The 19475-nt window shown below is 38.7% G+C and overlaps 1 protein-coding gene across 3 annotated transcripts in view; it reads right to left on the bottom strand.

The window, feature by feature from the left end:
- Positions 1-19475, bottom strand: part of cntnap2a (contactin associated protein 2a) — a 292011-nt gene that overhangs the window by 22193 nt on the left and 250343 nt on the right. For 2 of the 3 annotated variants that reach the window (XM_067485956.1, XM_067485954.1), the window contains exons 18-23: positions 18909-19079; positions 11502-11720; positions 9152-9181; positions 6332-6568; positions 2053-2286; positions 1347-1480 (exon numbers count right to left, since the gene is read on the bottom strand). In XM_067485956.1, coding sequence (XP_067342057.1) covers positions 1347-1480; positions 2053-2286; positions 6332-6568; positions 9152-9181; positions 11502-11720; positions 18909-19079 — 1025 coding nt within the window. The remainder of the gene's footprint in view (positions 1-1346; positions 1481-2052; positions 2287-6331; positions 6569-9151; positions 9182-11501; positions 11721-18908; positions 19080-19475) is intronic. The other variant, XM_067485955.1, reaches the window with a different exon arrangement.

Genomic DNA, 19475 nt, shown 5'->3' with positions numbered 1-19475 from the left:
CTTTTTCCAGTCACATACTGATGGAATATATTTTCTTCATTGAAACAAGTTTAATTAAATCAAATTAGGGTTATTTTTTACAGTGACTGATGTTACAGTGACTGGCACACATTTTCCACCTACAGTGATTCCTGAAATAGATGTGATGCAGATCTGTGTCAGATTGTTCGTTTTATGAGTGCAGCATAAACAACACAATGCATAGTCAGTAAAGTGGGCAAAATGTAAGAAAACAGTTGGAATACTTCTAACAAATGTTGCTTTTGAAATGAAGCACTATATAGTAGTTCAGCTATTATGCGGAAAGAAATGCTTGAAAAGGTGTTTTAGTTAATATCATACATCTTTCTCACCACTAGGAGGCAGGTGGGCTCTTTAAAAATGATTACGTGATTGATTTACTCTGGATTCATATGGTAGGTATCAAAGAAATTCAATTATGCACTCTGCATAACATGGCTGAATAACTATGAAAAATGCAAATGTAAACTGTATAAAATGCTATGAAGTGTGGCATCAGTAGTGTAAGAGGCAGAAAAAATAAACCATACAAACAGCATGTACAGTACTGTGTAACTTGTGTAGAAAAATCATTATTACATTTCTTTAGGTCTCATTTTAACATTCCATTTTTTTTTTGCAAACCATAAACTCTGATACAGTACAAATGCGTATTTACTGAAATTTTTCTGAATGCAACCAGTAAACTTGTTTAACTAGGCCTTACAGGTGGCGACCAACAATTTAGAGTGCTCCTTAATCTGCAGCCTGCAGCTATATTGGGGTATTTGAGCCCAGAACAAAGTCTCTGATAGTTTAGCTTAATTCTCACTCCATTCCTGACAGCTACTGAATGAGGCCGGCCTGTATTGATCTGCACTAAGCTGTTTAGCTGCACAAACACACACATGAGTACACATAAATATACATGCTTGTTCACACTGTCATGCAATAGCACATGCCCTTAAACAATGACACACGTGCACAAATACATAAAGTCACCATCACACAACACCACACACACAGATCAATGCATTTCTGTCACTATACTTAGGCTGTGCTACTGGAAGTGGATTAACAGTTGCAGAGGACATGCAGCTTCATCCCAGCAGAAGGCAGAACAGGACACTGCACTCCCCTCTGACTTATCGCAAAGCATCAAGCTAACACTGGCTGGGCTTATAGGATTGTGTGTGTTTTATGCATGTAAGTAGCACGGTGTCAGTCCCCTACCATACATGGTTACTTACAGTATGATCTTAAAAATAAAGGCCTAATATATGTATTCATTATGTTTGACAGAGTGTTCAGATGTGTGTGTCTATGTGTATGTGTGTGGTCTGTACCTGGATGGTGATGCTTCTGTTGACCCGAGACATGTTAATACTATGAGGCTGTCCATTGGCCAGATTACGCTGATCCACATCTATAGTGAATGGCTCCCTCAAACCTCCAAGGTTATACCGCACCTGCACTGAACCTGAAGACACGGAAACCTCCTATTAATTGTTTTACATTCCTCGAAAACTATGCCATCATTAATCAACTGAAAAATTTAAACTACACTTCCAGATAGTTTTCAGTAAGTGCATGTAAAACACAATAGCTGACAAGATTAAAGGTAGTTATTGTAATATTACTTGATTACACTTTTCTTCTAAAAATGCTTTAAACACTGAAGACCAAGTGTAGTATTTTTTAGGAATGAGGAACACTCGAGGAAACCCTGACGTATTCCAATTTCCTACAGCTTGACAGGAAATTATTGATATTTACTGTAAGCAGCAAGGCTAATCATTTCTAGAGGCACATCAACTACTGAAACTACTGATGGTGCTGTCAAATTTATATTATTTCTATTTTATCAAAGAACTTGGATGCCTGTCAGCAATTCAGTGGGAGGCCACTGACTGGAGAATGAGTTTCAGAAACAACTTTCAAAACTGTGCTGCAAGGAAAGACTATAAAAATTGTACTTTGTAGCATTGGCACATCAGTCCAAACACAATTCTTACTAATGAGCAACCAGCTAATTGCATCTGTGCATCTTACCATTGTGCCTTAACACCACAGCTAGATAGTCTTGCGTCTTGGAGCTGATATACATCAGAATAGCTGGTGCACTGGAGGTACTGAAACTAAAGGCCACTTCCTCCTTTGTTAGATTCACTTCATGCAGAGTCAGCTGGTGCGTTACTGCCTTTGCGTCTGTACTGGCTTCTGCAACTGCTTCAGGCATGAAGTTGTACTTCACCAGTGTGCCTGCCTCAAAGAAACCCCCAACATCTGAATGAAATGACAATAGAAATAAGAGAAACAAAAAAATACACATTTAGTGCAATCAGGTGAACATACAAACACAATAAAAATGCTAATCACAACAGGTACACCTATGCCTAGAAACGTTCAAATAAAGAAAGAAAAGTCAGCTAGGTTAAAGAAAAGAAAGGAAAACAGAAAAAGAAAAACACCATACATATACAGTATACCACCATACAACAAGAAGCCACAGCAAAGTTCTTAGGCACTCCCACGAGACACAATAGGGTTAGATATATTACAGTATATGGCCAGAGAAAAATATCTACACACATAAATATGGCTTGTTCAGGAGGCATAGTAAAGTGGGTGTTAAATTGCTGTGCTCCAGCATCTGGAGCAAACAATAAATTGTTTACCAGTACATTAACAGACCTAATGGCATATGCTAGCCATTCCAGGAGGCTTACTGATTCTTGTAATCAAGTGTTGAGAAGAAGGGGCCCTATTTTCTGTACTGCTGTCATGCTTCTTTATTTGTATTTGTGTGTTTGTGGGCACACACACCCCATGTCTGTGTGTCACTTACAAGGAAGATAAAAGGCACAATGTGCGTGAAATTAAAGAGAATAGTTACAAAGAACACAGCGAGGCAAGGTTTGTCTGTGTGTGTATGTGTGTAAATGCCATGGAATACGCCTCGACATGGTTTCCTGCCCTTAGTGGTAGCAATGACAATCTATAAGTGTTCCTCTTACAAGTAATTGAACATACTGTATTTATGCATCTCATTTTAAAGCCTCACTTCATTCATTTTCTAACAATGGAAAATGGAAAAAAAAAACTAGAAACCTCATGCTACATAATATAAATTTAGTAAAAGGCTTATTATTATTTTACTAGAAAATGAGCATGTTCGTTGACGGGTATTAGTGTGTAGGCAAAACCTGACCTCTATTCAGCTACACTGCAATTTGATTCTCTATTCTGCTGTGCACTGATAGAGTTTCCAGCTTTGGAAGTCTGTAGAGACCCATTTTACCAATTGTTCTGTGTTAACCAGGCAGAGAGCTTGTGAAGTTTGCAAATAGCTCGGTTCTTATTTCATTTTCTTGTCTGGATAGACTGTTTATTGTCTGCTGAGATTCAGACTGCTGGGTATTAACTCAATCAGACTTAAAGCAGACAAAGTGCAGCATATCTGTCAGAGGAATACGCCTAATCCTTTAAATCAGTTACAAAACAGTATATGATAAAAAATGTAACAAAAATCTATACAGCTTAACATGGAGAGAGGACATCAGACAAACAAAAGTTCACTTTTATCAAGTACCTCACAGCTAGTTCAGAGCTTACAGCATGAGGTCATCCATGGCATAGTTCTAGTTCAGTGCAGTTTCTGACTTGGGCTGAAACTTTTTGTGAAGTCCTTCAACTATTTGCTAGTTCTAAACTAGGGACTTACTACATCAGGCTGCTCTGTTAAAGGTAAGAAAAGTCATGGCTTGTAAAGCTCTCAGTGATGTGTATATCATTTATTAGAACAAATATGTAGTGACCGAAGAGTGTCACCACGGATGACAAACATGATGGGTTACATATGCCAGAAGCAGAAATCTATTTAACCAACAAAGTATGCTGAATTAATATATTAATAGTGACCTGCCATGTCATTTTATCCAAAAAATTGCATCAACGCTGGCTAAAAATTTGAAAGCTATGAGCTAAAGGTTTTGTACACTGCACTTTGATAATTAGCAGCATCAGAGTTTAGTGAATCCATGTATTTTGCCTGTCTACTTTCTCTTATGAGCTAATCATCTTTTCAACCTAAATTTAGTTTGTGAGATGTTAGTTGCACGTAAATGTCCAATATTACTGGAGTTGGAGCCTAAAAAGACCAACAGGCTACAGCATTGCCATTCTGTTCACCTAAAAAGCCGAACTTATTTCATATAAACTGTAGATTATGTGGGGTATGTGTTTTCTTGCCTCCTCTATCCTGTTGAAAAAAAAAGAAGTAAGACCCGGTCTAGTGGCCAAGAACCATGGAGCAACACATACAGTATTCTGACATATTATAGGGAAACTCCCCTCCAGGGCAGGCGCTCTTTATATGTGCAGGGTGTATTTTCGTTTAATGTCAGTATATGAAGACATTTCAGAATGGAAGCATGCAAACCTTTGCAGGTATAATACGTATGTGTGTTTTTGTGACTTTGGTGACTTTGTGTGTGTGTGTTCATGTATAAGTATAGTGTGTACATGTTCACATTGGCTCTATGTGACCCCCAAGGGCAGAAAAGCAAAAGAATGAGAGTGTATAATAATAATACTGTGGCATGCCCTGAGCAGTGTGTAAATATGGATACAATGGAAATGCACTACGCAATTATGGCTGGCTTCATGCATTTTTCACTTGCTGGGAGTACGGGGAGAGAGGAAGAGATTAAAGGGAGGGAAGGAGAGACATTTGAAAAAGTCAGGAGAGGAGCAACTGGAAGAAGAGAGGGAAAAGGATAAGGAAGAGGGTGGGAATAAGAGAAAGTTTTGAGGCTGTAGAAATGGGAGAAATGGAAGCAATGAGGTGGGGAGAAGAGTGGCAGAGCAAGAAAAAGAGAAAAAAATGTTCAATGGAGATCACACGGGAGAGGAATAGGTTACAGATATGAAAGACCAAAATTAGATTTTAGATTTTACAAAAATAAAAAAGCAAGCCATAATCTTTACATAAAACAAACAAGATGTAGAAAGAATATGAGAAAGAAAGCAAGAAGGGGTGTGTGAAGAAAGGGTGTGAAACTGAAATACAAGGAGGGGAGAAAGAAGACCCCAAAGAAGATGACTGAAAGAAAAGAGGAAAATAAGGAAGAGGAGTCAGAAGGAGAGAAGGGTTATATGTAATCACCAAAAACACACAGGCTCTGCCCTTTCTCTTTTTCCTACAGACAGACATACAGACACACACACACACACACACACACCCACACACACACACACACTATATAGACTGTAATCTCTATTCTCTTAATCCGAGTAAGCTTGATTGGTTATGACAGAATTCAGAGGAGGTCTTTTCTTGTCTTACACTAACTTATTACCACATACTGTCACCCTCTTCCAAGCCATAACACACACATGAACACACACTCTGCTTTTCTTGTCATCTTGTCACCCCCCCTGCCAAGAGCACAGGGGAAAAACAATATTAGGCTGTAGGAAACAAATTAATTCACGTGTCGGGGATCAACTCTCTGACTGGGAGCTAGCAGAAAGCCTCTGACAGCACTGCTGCTCTTCTCCCTGGAGCATTTTTTTCAAAACTTGTTTTTGGAAGTAGAACTTTAATAGTGTATCTAATGAATCCCTGTGAAACAAACATGTTTTAGCAATATGCAGTGCAGAAGCAGAGTTACAGTATGACATCTCTCATCTCTGAACTTCAAAAATCTACAGCTACCCTCCCCACTTGTGACTTTGACATTTTGTTTTTTAGTTTGATCTATCAGCTCTGCATCTGCACAGTATTAGAATTCAGCGAGTGCACTCTAACGTCAGGGAGAATTGGTGGGTAAGCACAATATCGCTCTCAATCGATGCCTTTTATCATAAGCCCAAACACTTTCAACACCGACAGCTACAAACTGAATAGGAAGTGAGGACAATCACAGAGTGCAGAAAAAAATCACAGTGGGTTGTCAGGCAATAAAGCTCATTGAAACCTAACTACTCCAGCAGTAATCCTGGCGCTATTTGACTCTGGCATTGTGAACTAAAGCAGGACTGAGCCAACGATGATGTGCTTTCACAACGACGCCTGTAAACGTTGTTAGAAAGGTGTTAGCTGGGAGACTGGGAGACTGCGACTCAGTGTGTCATCGTAAAATGCTCCGCAGAAAGGTACGTTGTTAGGTTGGCGCAATGAAATAAAAAGAAAACAATACTAAAATACCCAGGTGTCTGCTACTGTTTGATACCTCAGGGAATTGTAAAAGAAATCCTGAAAAAAAATTATACATACATATTTCTGTTAAAGAACAGACTGAAATTATTGCCCCTAAATGCTTCTTACCTCGGGTGCAGAATGGGCCATTGTAGGCAGTGTCAGTGCAGTCACATGAGTAACCATTGTACTTCTCCACACACTTCCCTCCATTACGGCAGTACATCCCAAAACTGGTACAGTGGCCTTGGCAGCCGGGCTTGACACCTGGCGTGACCTTGGCCCTTTCTTCCAGGTCGAGGGTGATCCCATTCATCCGTAAGGCTCGGATGCAGCCCAGGAACCCCCTTTGTCCTCCCGCAGCACCTGAGAAGCAGATGATGAAGGAGAAAGGGGGTAAAGCACATGGAAGGAGGTGAGGTGGCATCAGTATAGCAAGAATATGTAGCATTGGGAAAAATGTAAAATGGGAAAGAAAACAAATAAAGAAAAGGGAGGGGGAACAAATGAAAGTCAGGGTCACAGAAGTCATTTTGAATGCAAGAGGCTCTGTTTTAATCTCTTTTAGAAACGTTAATATACTAATGCCTGGAGGAAGCCACTGATGCCACATAAATTGTCCCAACTGTGACGCTGTTCTTGAAACAACCTTCAACTTGTTTGATTTCTTTGCTAATTAGAGCAGCCTAATGAACACTGTGTCTTAATGAACATCTCACAAGCCTACACATGCAGACGGATGCATGAATGCACATAAACTACATACTGCAACAAACACATGCTAAAACACACCACACACACTGCGCACCTGATTTGAATGAGTCAATGTAAGCATTAATGCTTAGCCTGGGGGTGTCGATAGCCATTCGTCTAAAGTGCTTCCATTGTCATTCTGGCCTTGCACCATTACAGTCTAACTACCCATTAACTTGGACAGAGTAGGGGTGTTAAATAGATTAATGTTCACCTAAATGACTATAGCAATAAACACACTCATAAACATACACCCACAGGTATAGATTCATGCATACATAAGCACACCCACAGAGGACACTGTGTGGATAAACACACAAATATGCACACACACTCATGCACACTACTATTAATGAAAGACATGGGGATATTTAGTTGTTAAAACCTCTCAATTACATCCTATGGATTAGAGAAGACTGACCATTCAAGGAGACATGCTAAGGGGACACACACTTTGTTCATGCAGTTTCCTCCCTCAGCAACTGAACTGACCACACGTTACAAAAAGATTATTAATACATGTACATACAGTAAATATATTATTCACATACAGTATCAGAATCTACATGTGCTTTCACATTTTCTACCATTTTTCTCTCCCACAAAGGATTTAACTCTTAGAAGATGTGTTAATTAATCTATTTTGTAGCACTGATTGGCTGGAGGTTTCTCCCACCTGTTTACCGAGGTCTAAATCAGTCTCTGATTAAATGGACAGCAGACTGTGAGGTCTGCGGAGACTAGGGCAAACACGTACACAGGTACACACACACACATATACACTCACAGGTGCATACAGCTTCTGCATCATTGACAAATGGAGTTTAATAGAGCCTGACTGATACTGACTGAATTTAACATGGGTTTGTCAAAGACATATCGGTTCTGGTGAGTATAATGACAAGTATAATAAAAATGATCTGCACTAAATTAAGTGGCAAATATTCATAGGCTGCATTCTTATGTATGCTATGTTTCTATAAGTAAACTGAATTTGATCTCTGTTTTCTCATGTTCTATTTTACTTGAAATTGAAAGAAACTTACATTTTTATTTAATATTTACAGTTAATGTAATATTACGACAGTTAATCTTACATTTAATTCTTCATGCTATGTATTTATTCTCCCATACAGATCATTGTTAGATTTTTTCAAAAATTCAAACTAGCAACACTTGTACTGGCACTACAAAATGTATTGGTCAGGCTCTGCACTATAAACATTAACGTACACATAAGCACATCAGTGAATGACTTCATAGAAATACTGACATGGATACAGAGATATAAACACATAAACATGGAACACGCACAAATAGAGAGGCACATTTTTGCATTGATTTATTTCTGAGTGAGATTTAGTATACACATTATATGCAACAGCCAAATTCCCAATTAAAAAATGTGATCTTTTGACTTCTGTTGTACAGTATGTTTGGATGTGATGTCCAAAATTATAATGATTACACATTATGTACCTAAATAGTGTATTAAGGAATAGATATTAGGTCCAATACAGATGCTCTTTGGAAAGCCTGATCAAAACATGAATAACTCCTCACATCTACCAACAAGTTGCACATCAGCTGCATGGTTGTGCGTCCTGGTCTATTAGTGGGTTAATAGATATGTCCAATTTCTGTCACTCTGCTGCAAAATACTAAAGAAACCTTCGGTAAAGTGTTTATCCACTCCATGTGTATTTAGGATGCACTTGCACTGGTTTTAGAAAAGTACTTTGATTCACATAAACTAAATGTCATTTAAAAGACTTTGTGAACTACCACCATTTCAAAGTGTGTGTGTGTGTGTGTGTGTGTGTGTGTGTGGGGGGGTCATATTATGAGAGAAATCTAAATCTATCTCAACGGTCCATAATAGCTTTGCTTGTGATGAAGCCCTGCTTGGAAAATGTAACTGCATATTGAGATAAGCTTATACTGTATCTAAATAATTCCTCACATCTATATGTTAATGTTTAGCATGTGTGAAAAAAGTGGCAGCACAAGAGCAGGAGTAGTTACATTTCAGAAGATTAGTTCCAACAAAACACACTAACTGTGCTGCCGGTTAGGTCTTGTTGTTGTTGTTGCACATGTACTTTTAGTGTGAACCGAAAAAGAAGTGAATTTAACAATATGTTAGTGAATCAGTGTCACTGAGACATTTCATTGTACTCATTAAATGTTACCTACTGTCTTGGCACTTGAGGGAGGCTGGTTTCCCTGTGACAGGTGTTGCACAAATGCAGTGAGCAGCAACAAGCAAGATGTTGATCCACGAAGACAGAGGCAAGGAAAACAAAAACCAAAGTAGAAAGACAAAACAATCCAACCATAAGAGAATTAAGGAAAAAAAAACATGCAAAAATCATAAAAATATGGGAATATGAGCATTAATCAAGAGGAAAATGAAAAGAACAGATGGTGGCAATAAATAAATAAAATGTAGCAAGATTTATAGTGATGTGCATGTATGAAGTGAATTGGAGAGCTAAAAGTTAACAGTGTGAAGTAAATGACAGCAGGCTGATGGTATAACATTTACTCTCAAGGCCATTAGAGCAAATGAGCCACTGTGCAGTAAACACTAAAGCAATCAAATGCTTGATGAGAAACATGTTGATTGAGAAAGAGAGGAGGAGATGATACAGAGACAGATATGAGACTAAGGTAAAGAAAATAAATCTCTCTCCTGTACATCCACACTGCGTGTTCTGGTTCAATTATACATACTTGCTTGTACTTTTTCCATCTGACATTGCAAAAAAAAAATAAAAAATATCTACAGCAGAATTAAGAGTTGTACTTTTTGAAGTTTGGAAGATGCATTGTTCTTTCTACCTCACTACCTTTAAACAGGCCACATCAATATCAATCAGACACAACGTGTGAAGCGGCACAATTTTCCATTACAAGGAACAATCTGGTGAGTTCAGACAAATCCTGATGTCCGCAGGGGTTTCCCCACTTATTCCAAATATCTCGATCAAACACCGTAATCTCTTTCTTTTCATGGTGTCAGAGGCCAATTCTAAACCACTTCCTTTTAGTGGATGAATCACTTACTATGTGTCTCACTGTAACTTCTCAAAGCAATACTGAAATAAGGATTAACTAGGGATTAGAGATCAGATATGAGAAGGTGCTGTCACCTCTGTGTTCATTGGTACAAGGAAATCTTACGTTACTTTCTCTACATCCTCTACTATCTTCTTCTTCTGTTTTGGAAGTGTGCAACAAACACACACCTAAGCCTTCTTGTGCCTTTTTTGAGAAAAGCCAGAGTAAATGTAATGTAATGACGGCCGAGGTGCTATCTGGAAGCCATTATGTTCCTGGTTTCACAGCCGTGAGCCTCACAGTGACAAAACCTTTCTCGCCCCTTTTCATTTCACTAAATGAAAGAACAAATACATTGAGAGGCAAATTGGGACATGATAAGGTGAGGATGTTTCAGCAGCGGTTGAATCAGCAAAAGCGATGAGACGATGAAATTATATTACAAACGGGGATCAGGGAGGTTAAGGCTATCACATTGGGACGCCTGATTGGAATTTGGAACAATCTCCTTTGGGCAGAATTTTTTTTTTTTTTTTTTTTACACCAGATAGTAGGAAAACTGTGATCCGCCTCAGCACTTTTCCTTCCTTCCACAAATCCCTAAAACTATTTTAGCCTCAGAGTTTGGTTTATAGAGCATTGACAGCTCAGCACAAAGGGGAGAATCAAACAAAACTGGCCAGATCTTCTGACGTTTGAACTGCAGATGAGCTTGAGAGGCTGAGAGGCATTGTGTGGAGAGGTAGATAAAGGAACAAACCAGACCTCTTTAACAAAATGTAGGCATAACTGATGTGATAATAACAGTCAAACAGATACAGAATGTGCATGTGAGAGAGCGAGAAAGTCAGGGGGTTGATATCCTCTTTGTGCTATAATAGTTTCTTAATCCAAAGTAATATAAATGCTGAGTCAAAGTATTAAAGTATCAAAAAAATGACCTCTTTAAGTGAATTAAGTTCGCTTTAGTCACATGCCCTATCAGACAGCATAGAGGCTCAGTTTTAAACTTTATTAAAACTTTGATCGCTAACGCGGGCGAGTTTCTGAGGATGTGTGCACATCCTAAAACATGGAGTGATTGTGTGTGTCTGTGCTGGATTAACATTAACTTTATTAGCGTTGACTGTAGCTAAGCTGGACTGAAGCCTCTTAAGAGAGAACGCAGTGATTGCCAGTAAAGGCTGGTACATCTTAAACTTATGAAACAATCCTCAAAACGAATGCCTGCATCTGAGGATGGCATTACTGAAAATAGAGACAGTAAAGAAAGTTTTTAAATTAACAGTTCAATCCAATTATGATTTCATGGATGGTGTGTACTGTACTTAGGCATGAGCTTTCCACACAAGAGTTGGCAATTATGGTTTCTACCCAAAGCAGATAAAAAAATAACATCAAGTATGTTTTGAGCTATCCTTACAAAGGTTGTTCATTGTTTGGAAAATGTGGGAGTAGATGTGGTTGTGTGTGTGTGTCTCACCCACGTAGAGCTGGCTGAACAGCTCTAGTCGTGTGTGCCCCTGTGCAGGAGCAAGCTGAGATGCCCGATAGGTCTGATCCAACTGGAGGACTGCCTCTTTTACGTTACGCTCAGCCATCACACGGTGCCACTGGTCATCATTGAGGGGTGTGTTTGAATACACAGTTAACTCCACAGGTCCGTTTCCAACATCAAAAGAGAAGGAGACTACATGAGGAGCTGTGTGGGGAAATAAATATTACAAAAGTAATTTATAAAACCACATGAAACAAACATCATTACTTTCTCTAACCCATCAGTCCCTGTCCTGCCAGCGCACTCTGCAGGTAAATAGGTGTTCAATTTCTAATCTAATGGCTCATTTGTTTCAAGGCCAGTCATTTGGCTTGTATGGATTTCAGCTTTGCAATACAAGACTGCTCACAAATTTGGACAGAACTAATCTCAGCAGTAGTCGATGGCATGCCAGGAACTTTGGATTTTGCAGAACATAAAGTTGTATCACAATAGTTTCCCCTTGTTTTTGCTGTTATTGAACTTTGAGTTGAAGAAAAAGAAAGCTACTGTAAGAAAGAAAAAAGTTAAAAATTGTGTTTTAATGATCAGAGAGGAAGTCCAGGATGACCTTGTTTTTCTGCATGATTAAGTTTTGTTAACTTAAAATGAGGGAATCTGAAAGTGTGTGAGATCTTTTGAAATATTAACACTGTTGAAATACCATAGTTAATTGCTACTGTATTTCAGTAGATTAATATTTAAACATACCAACAGGGGGCACTGTTCTGCTTTTCATGACCATGGCAAGTAAAATGTTCGTCCTTTGTGTGTGTGTGTGTGTGTGTGTGTGTGTGTGTGTGTGACACAGAGAGAGAGAGACAGTTTGAGCCTTCCGCCTGTCCATTACAGATGTTTTGTGACTGCACCGGCGAGGTCACTGGTGAGGTCAATCTATGTTGCCTTTTAACCTTTCTGTAGGGAACAGTGATCTATCTGTGTGTGTGTGTGTGTGTGTGTGTGTGTGTGTGTGTGTGTGTGTGTGTGTGTGTGTGTGTGTGTGTGTGTGTGTGTGTACATGTGCGTTCCTATCTCCAACTCAGACTCCATCTACACTAAATCTAGTCAGGTATAACACAATCAGGTGAGCAATCTCCACAAGGTCAGGAATTTCAGACCCTATTTTGGGCCACTACTAACCATATACTATCTACCAGATAACATCTGAACATATTTATATGAATATATTTTACATCTTCTCTTTGGAGAACTCATTTAAAAATAGTTAGATACAGTTTAAAGGTGGCATCAAAATTGGTATAGATAGGTCTATAGCCCCGGTGAGAATTAGAGTAGCCCCATCAAAGTCATCTGATGAGTGGTAACATTATACAAAATCATGTTCCTTCTATTTGGCTTGTTTGCCCCATTTCTCCTGTTAGCAGTCGGATAGAGCCCATAGCAATCAGGCAGCACAAGTAACTTACTCAGTCTGCACAGCGTGTTCACAGTGAGATCAACTGCCTTTCCTTCACTTGGATGCTACAATCTACAAGTTTTGTTCACCGTATGAACAGTACTCTCAAGGTCCACGGCATCCCATACTACATTCAAATTGTGATTCTGTGAAAATGCCTCTGGCTGACATGTTCCCCGTCTGTCCCCAACAATAGATCGCTCAACTAATTTTCCATTGAACAAATTAGACTGCCGTGACCGCCGGAAGTATGAGTAATACACGACACAGCACCCTTCTGTAGCCTCTGCTGATTGTTGACAGTGTGGTCTCTCTGGTTAAATATCTGTAAAAAACAAAAAGTTATCTTCAGCTACTACTCAGCCACACGTAACTAACCATTAACAATTGTTTGACCTAAACACACATTATGTCTAATTAGGATTTAATACTGTCATCCATTGTTTTAAATACTGTATATGTGCACAACTAGCTGTGGTCAGCACATCTGACTTTTAGTTTTAGCCTACTTTGTTCTTCTTATTCTCAGTAATGCATGTAAAGTAACATAACTGAACTGAATAAGTGCAGGATTTTTTTAATGAACCTGTTTACAGTCTGGCTTTGTGCATCTCAAGTTATTACTTGGTGAATCAGTTGTTCTCAACAATCCTACAACATCAACAAGCTGGAGCACACCTCTACAGTAAAGGATGCCTCACATTAGGTGCATTACATTGTTTTTTCACATGTAAACAAATAAATTATATAAAAAAACCCAGAAAAGTTGTGGAACTATAGCATAAGTTTCTTATAGAGTAAATTACTTTTCTCCTGCAGTCTAATATGAGAGGAGGCTGTGCTTTAGAAACTATTTCTGCCTCTTTCTTTCCTTCTGATACAGGCCAGCAGATCTTGTTGTGACAGATGTAATGTTTCTACACCTGCAGATCGGATCTGAACATGGGATAAGCTTCAATGCAATGGCTCTTGTACCTCAACCCTTAACTCCCCAGCAGTGCAGTCATCATTATTGTTTTACCTTTTTTAAATATGTGATATGAGTAATTCTGATGCATTGTTGTCTACATATGATACTTTAAAATTAAATGGCATGTAGCGGGATAGGCTATTTGTTTAAATTCTTTCTTTAGCCCCACCAAGAAAAATTTTGTGGCACCATACATGATTATACATCTAATACATATTCCTTGTAGAGGCAGGCCTAAAGATATCCAGTGGTCTCAAAAGACAGACTCTAGGGACCATCTTTTTTGGTTAGAGACATACAACACTTAATATATTCTAGTTATTTACAGCTTAGCAGGAGAACACAAGGCTTCACAGAATACGATAAGAACTCGTGCCTCCACAGTTACACTACTCATTAAATAGTGTAGCTACGGAGACACATGCACCAATGGACAGTTATCCCACAGTCCGTCCATTAATGCATTTCAGCAAAGTAAAATCAGGTGCACTCCCGTTTGGCTCGTACAGTTGTGTTTTGATGCAAGATCAATGCCTGCTGCTGCAAAATGTCAGTAAAATCTGCACTGAAAGCAGAAAATGAAGAAACAATAGGAAATTATTGCTTTTAGAAAGACGATTTGCAGTTGTCAAATTAAAACCTAATTTGGCTTTTTTCATAATGTTCGTTAGTACTTCAAAATGGCTATGTAAAAGCTATATATCTGGGCGGTGCCATATGGTGGTTATTGGCAGGCGTGTGCTGCAGTCATGGAAATGATAAATAACCACTTCATAGCCTAATATGCTGCTGCTTCATTATGTCTTCATTAGACTCAGATATTAGAAAGGATAATTTTATGTAGTCGTGAATGTAGAAATGCACTTTTGTCTTTTGCCCAGTCGATAAGTCTGGTCCTTTTCTCCTTTTCATATCAGTTTCATTTAATTATCTTGTTTTTCACTCCATCTATTCTTCTGTTCTTTGTCTTCTCGCATCTCTTTTGCAATTCCTTTGTTTCTTCCTCAACTCTTACTGGTTTGTTTGACTTTGTTGTTTTGTTGCTTCCTTCATTTCCATCCTCCTTTTATTCATCCCCACCAATCCTTGAGTCTATCCTCTCCTTTCTGTGTATTCCTTTCTTCATATTGTCTCAATGATTGTTTGCTTTTTTCTTTATTTACTGTTGCTTTTCTTGCAGCAACTTTTAAAATCAATTTCCTGTTACTTTATACTACCTCCCACCTTCCCTCCCTTCTTTACTTTACTTTACACTACACATTATCATTCCCATCTTAGATGAGGTGCAAAGGAACCATCTCACTACAAGTCTTTCTGGATGTGGTGAGTGCATTAACCTATAAAATAAATCTGAAAAATGCTTGGACATTCAACTTCTCACAAAAAAAACAGCACACACAGACACACATTCATGCACACAAAGAGATACACATAGTTTAGGCTCTCTTTACAGCTTTTAGGACACAGAATTAATGATGTCCTTTTGCTAGAGAAAGCCTTCCAGGCATTGAAAAGTGCCATCAGTTATTTTTAAATACTGAAATGAAGCACAACATACACATATCAGAATAACTCAGTGGAAACAAAGCTATAGCAACGCTGGACATCATTTGAGATTGTGTGCTTGTTTATTTGTTTATCTGTGTATTGTTTAAGTGGTGCTGCAAAGCAAGATGGATGCCCTACAACTTTCCTTTTACACTCTGTCCGCAGGCAGGAGTGAAAGCTAAAGTACCCTTAAACACAGAGCTTGTCTCATCTATTTGCATAGTCATGACGAATGTCATAAGTGTAAATGTGTGTGAATGAAATTTGATATGTATGTGTTTGCATGTTGGCCTGAGGAAAACCCAGTAGAGCGTTTTCTATTCTTTCTATTTGTTTTTCTATTAATCTTTTCATATGGAGGCTAAAAGAGCCAAGTTCTAAATTATGCGTCAGCACAGCACAATCAAACAGTGATAAATAGTGAAGGAGATTGTCTACGTCTTTGTGCGAAAGATCACTGTGCGTATACACAAGTGTGTGTTTGTCCAATATGATATGATTTTGTTGCAGTTCATCTAGTTCTGAATAAATTGTAGCTTATGTGAGTGTGTACCTGCTGCTTTTGATTCTGAAATACGATTTAAAGTAACTTCTTAAAAACTACAGGTCTCTTTGTGACAAAAAGGCTCGTCAAATAAAACCCTTGTTATGCTTAACAAGAAAATCCTGAATATTTTGATAAAAATAGTCTTCTAGCAGTTTCTGAAAAAGAGTGAATAAAAAAACCTCAAATATTCTTAGTGCTGCTTGGATGCTTTTGTCCTTGGTAGAAAAACTATTATATTGCTTTAATAAGCCAGAGAGACATCAGGCATCTTTAAAAAGCAGGAGCTGCATAGACTACTAAACTTCAGAACTTCATCAACTCTGTGTCCGTCTGATCTTCACATAAATACAATAATACAGTTTTATAAGCCAATGTCTCCAGAGGGAAAGTACATTTCTCAGCTGGGTAGGAGACTGAATATGTTTATAACCCATGGGCAGGACTGTCACTGAAATTGCAGCCTCTTACGGACCCAAAACATGACACATGCATACTTTCTACTGAGCCACTGCACCCCAGAAGTCACGCATTTATGTACTTTCTACTTTTCTCTCTGTTGCCAATGCTTTTACGAGTCCTCTTCACATGGGTCTGAATGTGTCTTTAATGCTTTAATGCTTTATTGCCGCCTCTTAAACTCGTCTATGCCTAATTCTTTCCATTAAGATTCAAACAGGAATGGGGTCCACCTGATGAGTTCAAGTCCGGTGAGGTCATGTGTAATGTATTTTTTGCACAAGGTCATATTTGTGAGTGTGTGTGGATGTACTTTAAGCTCCTGCAATGGCACAGCTATGCAATTCTGGCTTAATGCTAGTCATTTCATGCCCTGACTGGATTGCAGGAGATACAGTTTTTGCACCAGCGAGAGGGCAGAGATTATGTGTGTGTTTACGTTATGTGCATGAGCGTGTGTGTGTACAAGCGAGTCGTTTTCTGAATGTGTGCTGTGGGGCAAAATGCGAGATGATAGCAAAGGAGAGGAGAGAGAAAAATCGATGTGGGGGCATTTTGAAAGCTTTGGGAGACACAAGCACACACACATAGACGCACATGCTCCCTATCTCCTCTGGCCTGCTGTGCAGCCGTGACAGACTAGCGACTTATTGTATTTGTGTGTGTTTTTGTGCATTTGGAAGACAAATACCAACTGCCTTTGGCAAACTGTACTTGCATGTACAGTATAGTCAGCACATTACGTGTGTGCATGTATAGGTGTGTATTTGACTTTGTTCAAAACTTAAGTTAGCTGAAAGAAAGAATAGGCAAAGAAAATAAAAAGCGTACTGAGCTTCATGGCCACAAACCAGCTGACATAATGTTATTCAAAGTAAGCACTTCAAAAGGAACTTTGGTTCAAAAATAATCTGTTGACTTTGTGTCTATTCATAGTTTTGCATTTTGATGCAAAATGGCCAGACACACCAGCAGGGAATGGTCAGCAAGTGCCTTTGACACCATATGTTCAAATCTCCTTGAATCCCAGTGAAACATAAAAAGTCATCTATCAACAGCCATGCTGTCCCAGGAACCCCCTTTACAAGTAGGTTGGCAATCGAATTGCTGATAGACATTTGAACATTCTTGATCAGAGCAGTTCTACCAGATGACGAAAAGGAAAAGTTAATTCCTTATTGGAGCTTTCATCTGGCCTTGTATATTTTTTCTCAGCACAGAACAAACAACACATGCAGTGGGCTCATACCTTTAAGCTGGAGCTGACTGTTGCTTTTGCAGTCTACAATCATTAACACAGCTGCAGAGTACACCGCCTGTGGCTTATTAACTTTAATTCTGCGGGTAACACACTCAAAAGCCAAAATGAAACTCTTGGCTCCTGTCTAGTTACTGTGCTCGCTGCAAGCCAGAGACTGTACTCTGCCAAAGCTGATCTGATCACTAGCATCATTCTACGAATCTGCTGTGTGTTTTGACAGTTCTACCGCATCATTATGGTGAGTCTTCTCTACTGAAATGATCTGACCAATGAACTGACTGCATTAATAACATATCTAATAACGTACCAAATTACTGAATGTTTGAATGATAAGATATCTAAAAATAAATAGGCCTAACTCATTGTTCTAATATGTCATGTGAATATCAAATTATGTAATGTTTTCTTTCCTCTGAACCAAAAATATAAAATATCGTTTCATACTAATTCTGAACTGTGTGTGCATGTATTAAGTTATGAATGAGCACATCCAATTTAAACACTGACAGCACTGGTTGTCCCTGTGTATGTGTGTGTTGGTGTTTGTGTGTTGTGGCGGAAAAGGTTGTTGAGGCAAACTTGTAAGAATTTTAATTTAAGGAAGTGATGACATTTCTTTGCTGATCCTCAATTTTTAAAGGGCTGTTTCAGGGTTAAAACTTGTTTTTAGGGTTAGGGTTGGAATTCGGTTCAGGTTAGGAATTGCATTATATCAATGAGTGTCCTCACAAAGATACACGTACAAATGTGTGCGTGCACGTGTTTTGTCATCCCTGAAAATGTGTGATTTGATTAAACAGAGGTTCATAATGGACATAATTATTGCACACACCAATTACCTTAAATAAATGATTGCTCTCTCTTGCAATCACACAAAGTAGCATGCCATAATCAGGAAGGCAAATGGCTGTTGTTGGTGTGTGTGTGTGTGTGTGTGTGCGTGTGTGTGTATCGTCTTTGCATTTATGAGATTCTAAGTGTGTGTATGTGCTTGTGTGTGTGGTGACAGGTTGTACCCAGCATTATCAGACTGACTGCTGGATGAACCACTCACTAGGCTCGATAAAGAGTCAGAGCGAATGAGAGAAAAAGAGAGAGAAATACAAAGAGATATGGCTCTTATGCACACACAGACTCACTCTAATGCTTCTTACATTTAAGCTCCAAGCGGATGAAGTCAGTGTTGCCCAAGTTTTCCAGAAAGACGCCGTAGGGTGCGCTGGTTTTGAAATAGAAAGAGATGTCAGCGCTGGTTTCACCCTGGAAGGTGGCAAAGTGCAGGTAGGATGACGGGGTTGTGAATGATGCAGCATTCCAGTAGTTATCTGTGAAAAAACAGAATTACAATTTCATACCCATCCCACACCTCATCAGCACCCTACTGTACACACTTATAGCAATAAAATGAAAAAATTCACTGTAGAGAAGGTGTTATTTCAAATACTATGCATCCATTTTCATTTTAGTCCAAGAAGCTATCTATCTATACTAGATAAAACACTGTTATCTCACATCCATTGTTTAATGTGGCTCGTTTAATATCCCCTCAGGAAAAATTATTTCATCACCTAAAGTTATATTTCTGAGCTGAGGTTTTACCATAACCTCTAATTTCCTCCAACGTCAATGGTATTCATGAAGTTGATAAAATGGTGGAGGAAGATCAGTTTCTCCTTTTAAATATAAAGACATGAGAATGGGACAGGGGTATGTGGTTAAAA

This window comes from Channa argus, chromosome 19, assembly GCF_033026475.1.
Source record: "Channa argus isolate prfri chromosome 19, Channa argus male v1.0, whole genome shotgun sequence".
Classification (NCBI taxonomy): domain Eukaryota; kingdom Metazoa; phylum Chordata; class Actinopteri; order Anabantiformes; family Channidae; genus Channa; species Channa argus.
Note: the sequence above shows the minus strand (reverse complement) of the source record. Positions and strands in the feature narration are given on the sequence as shown.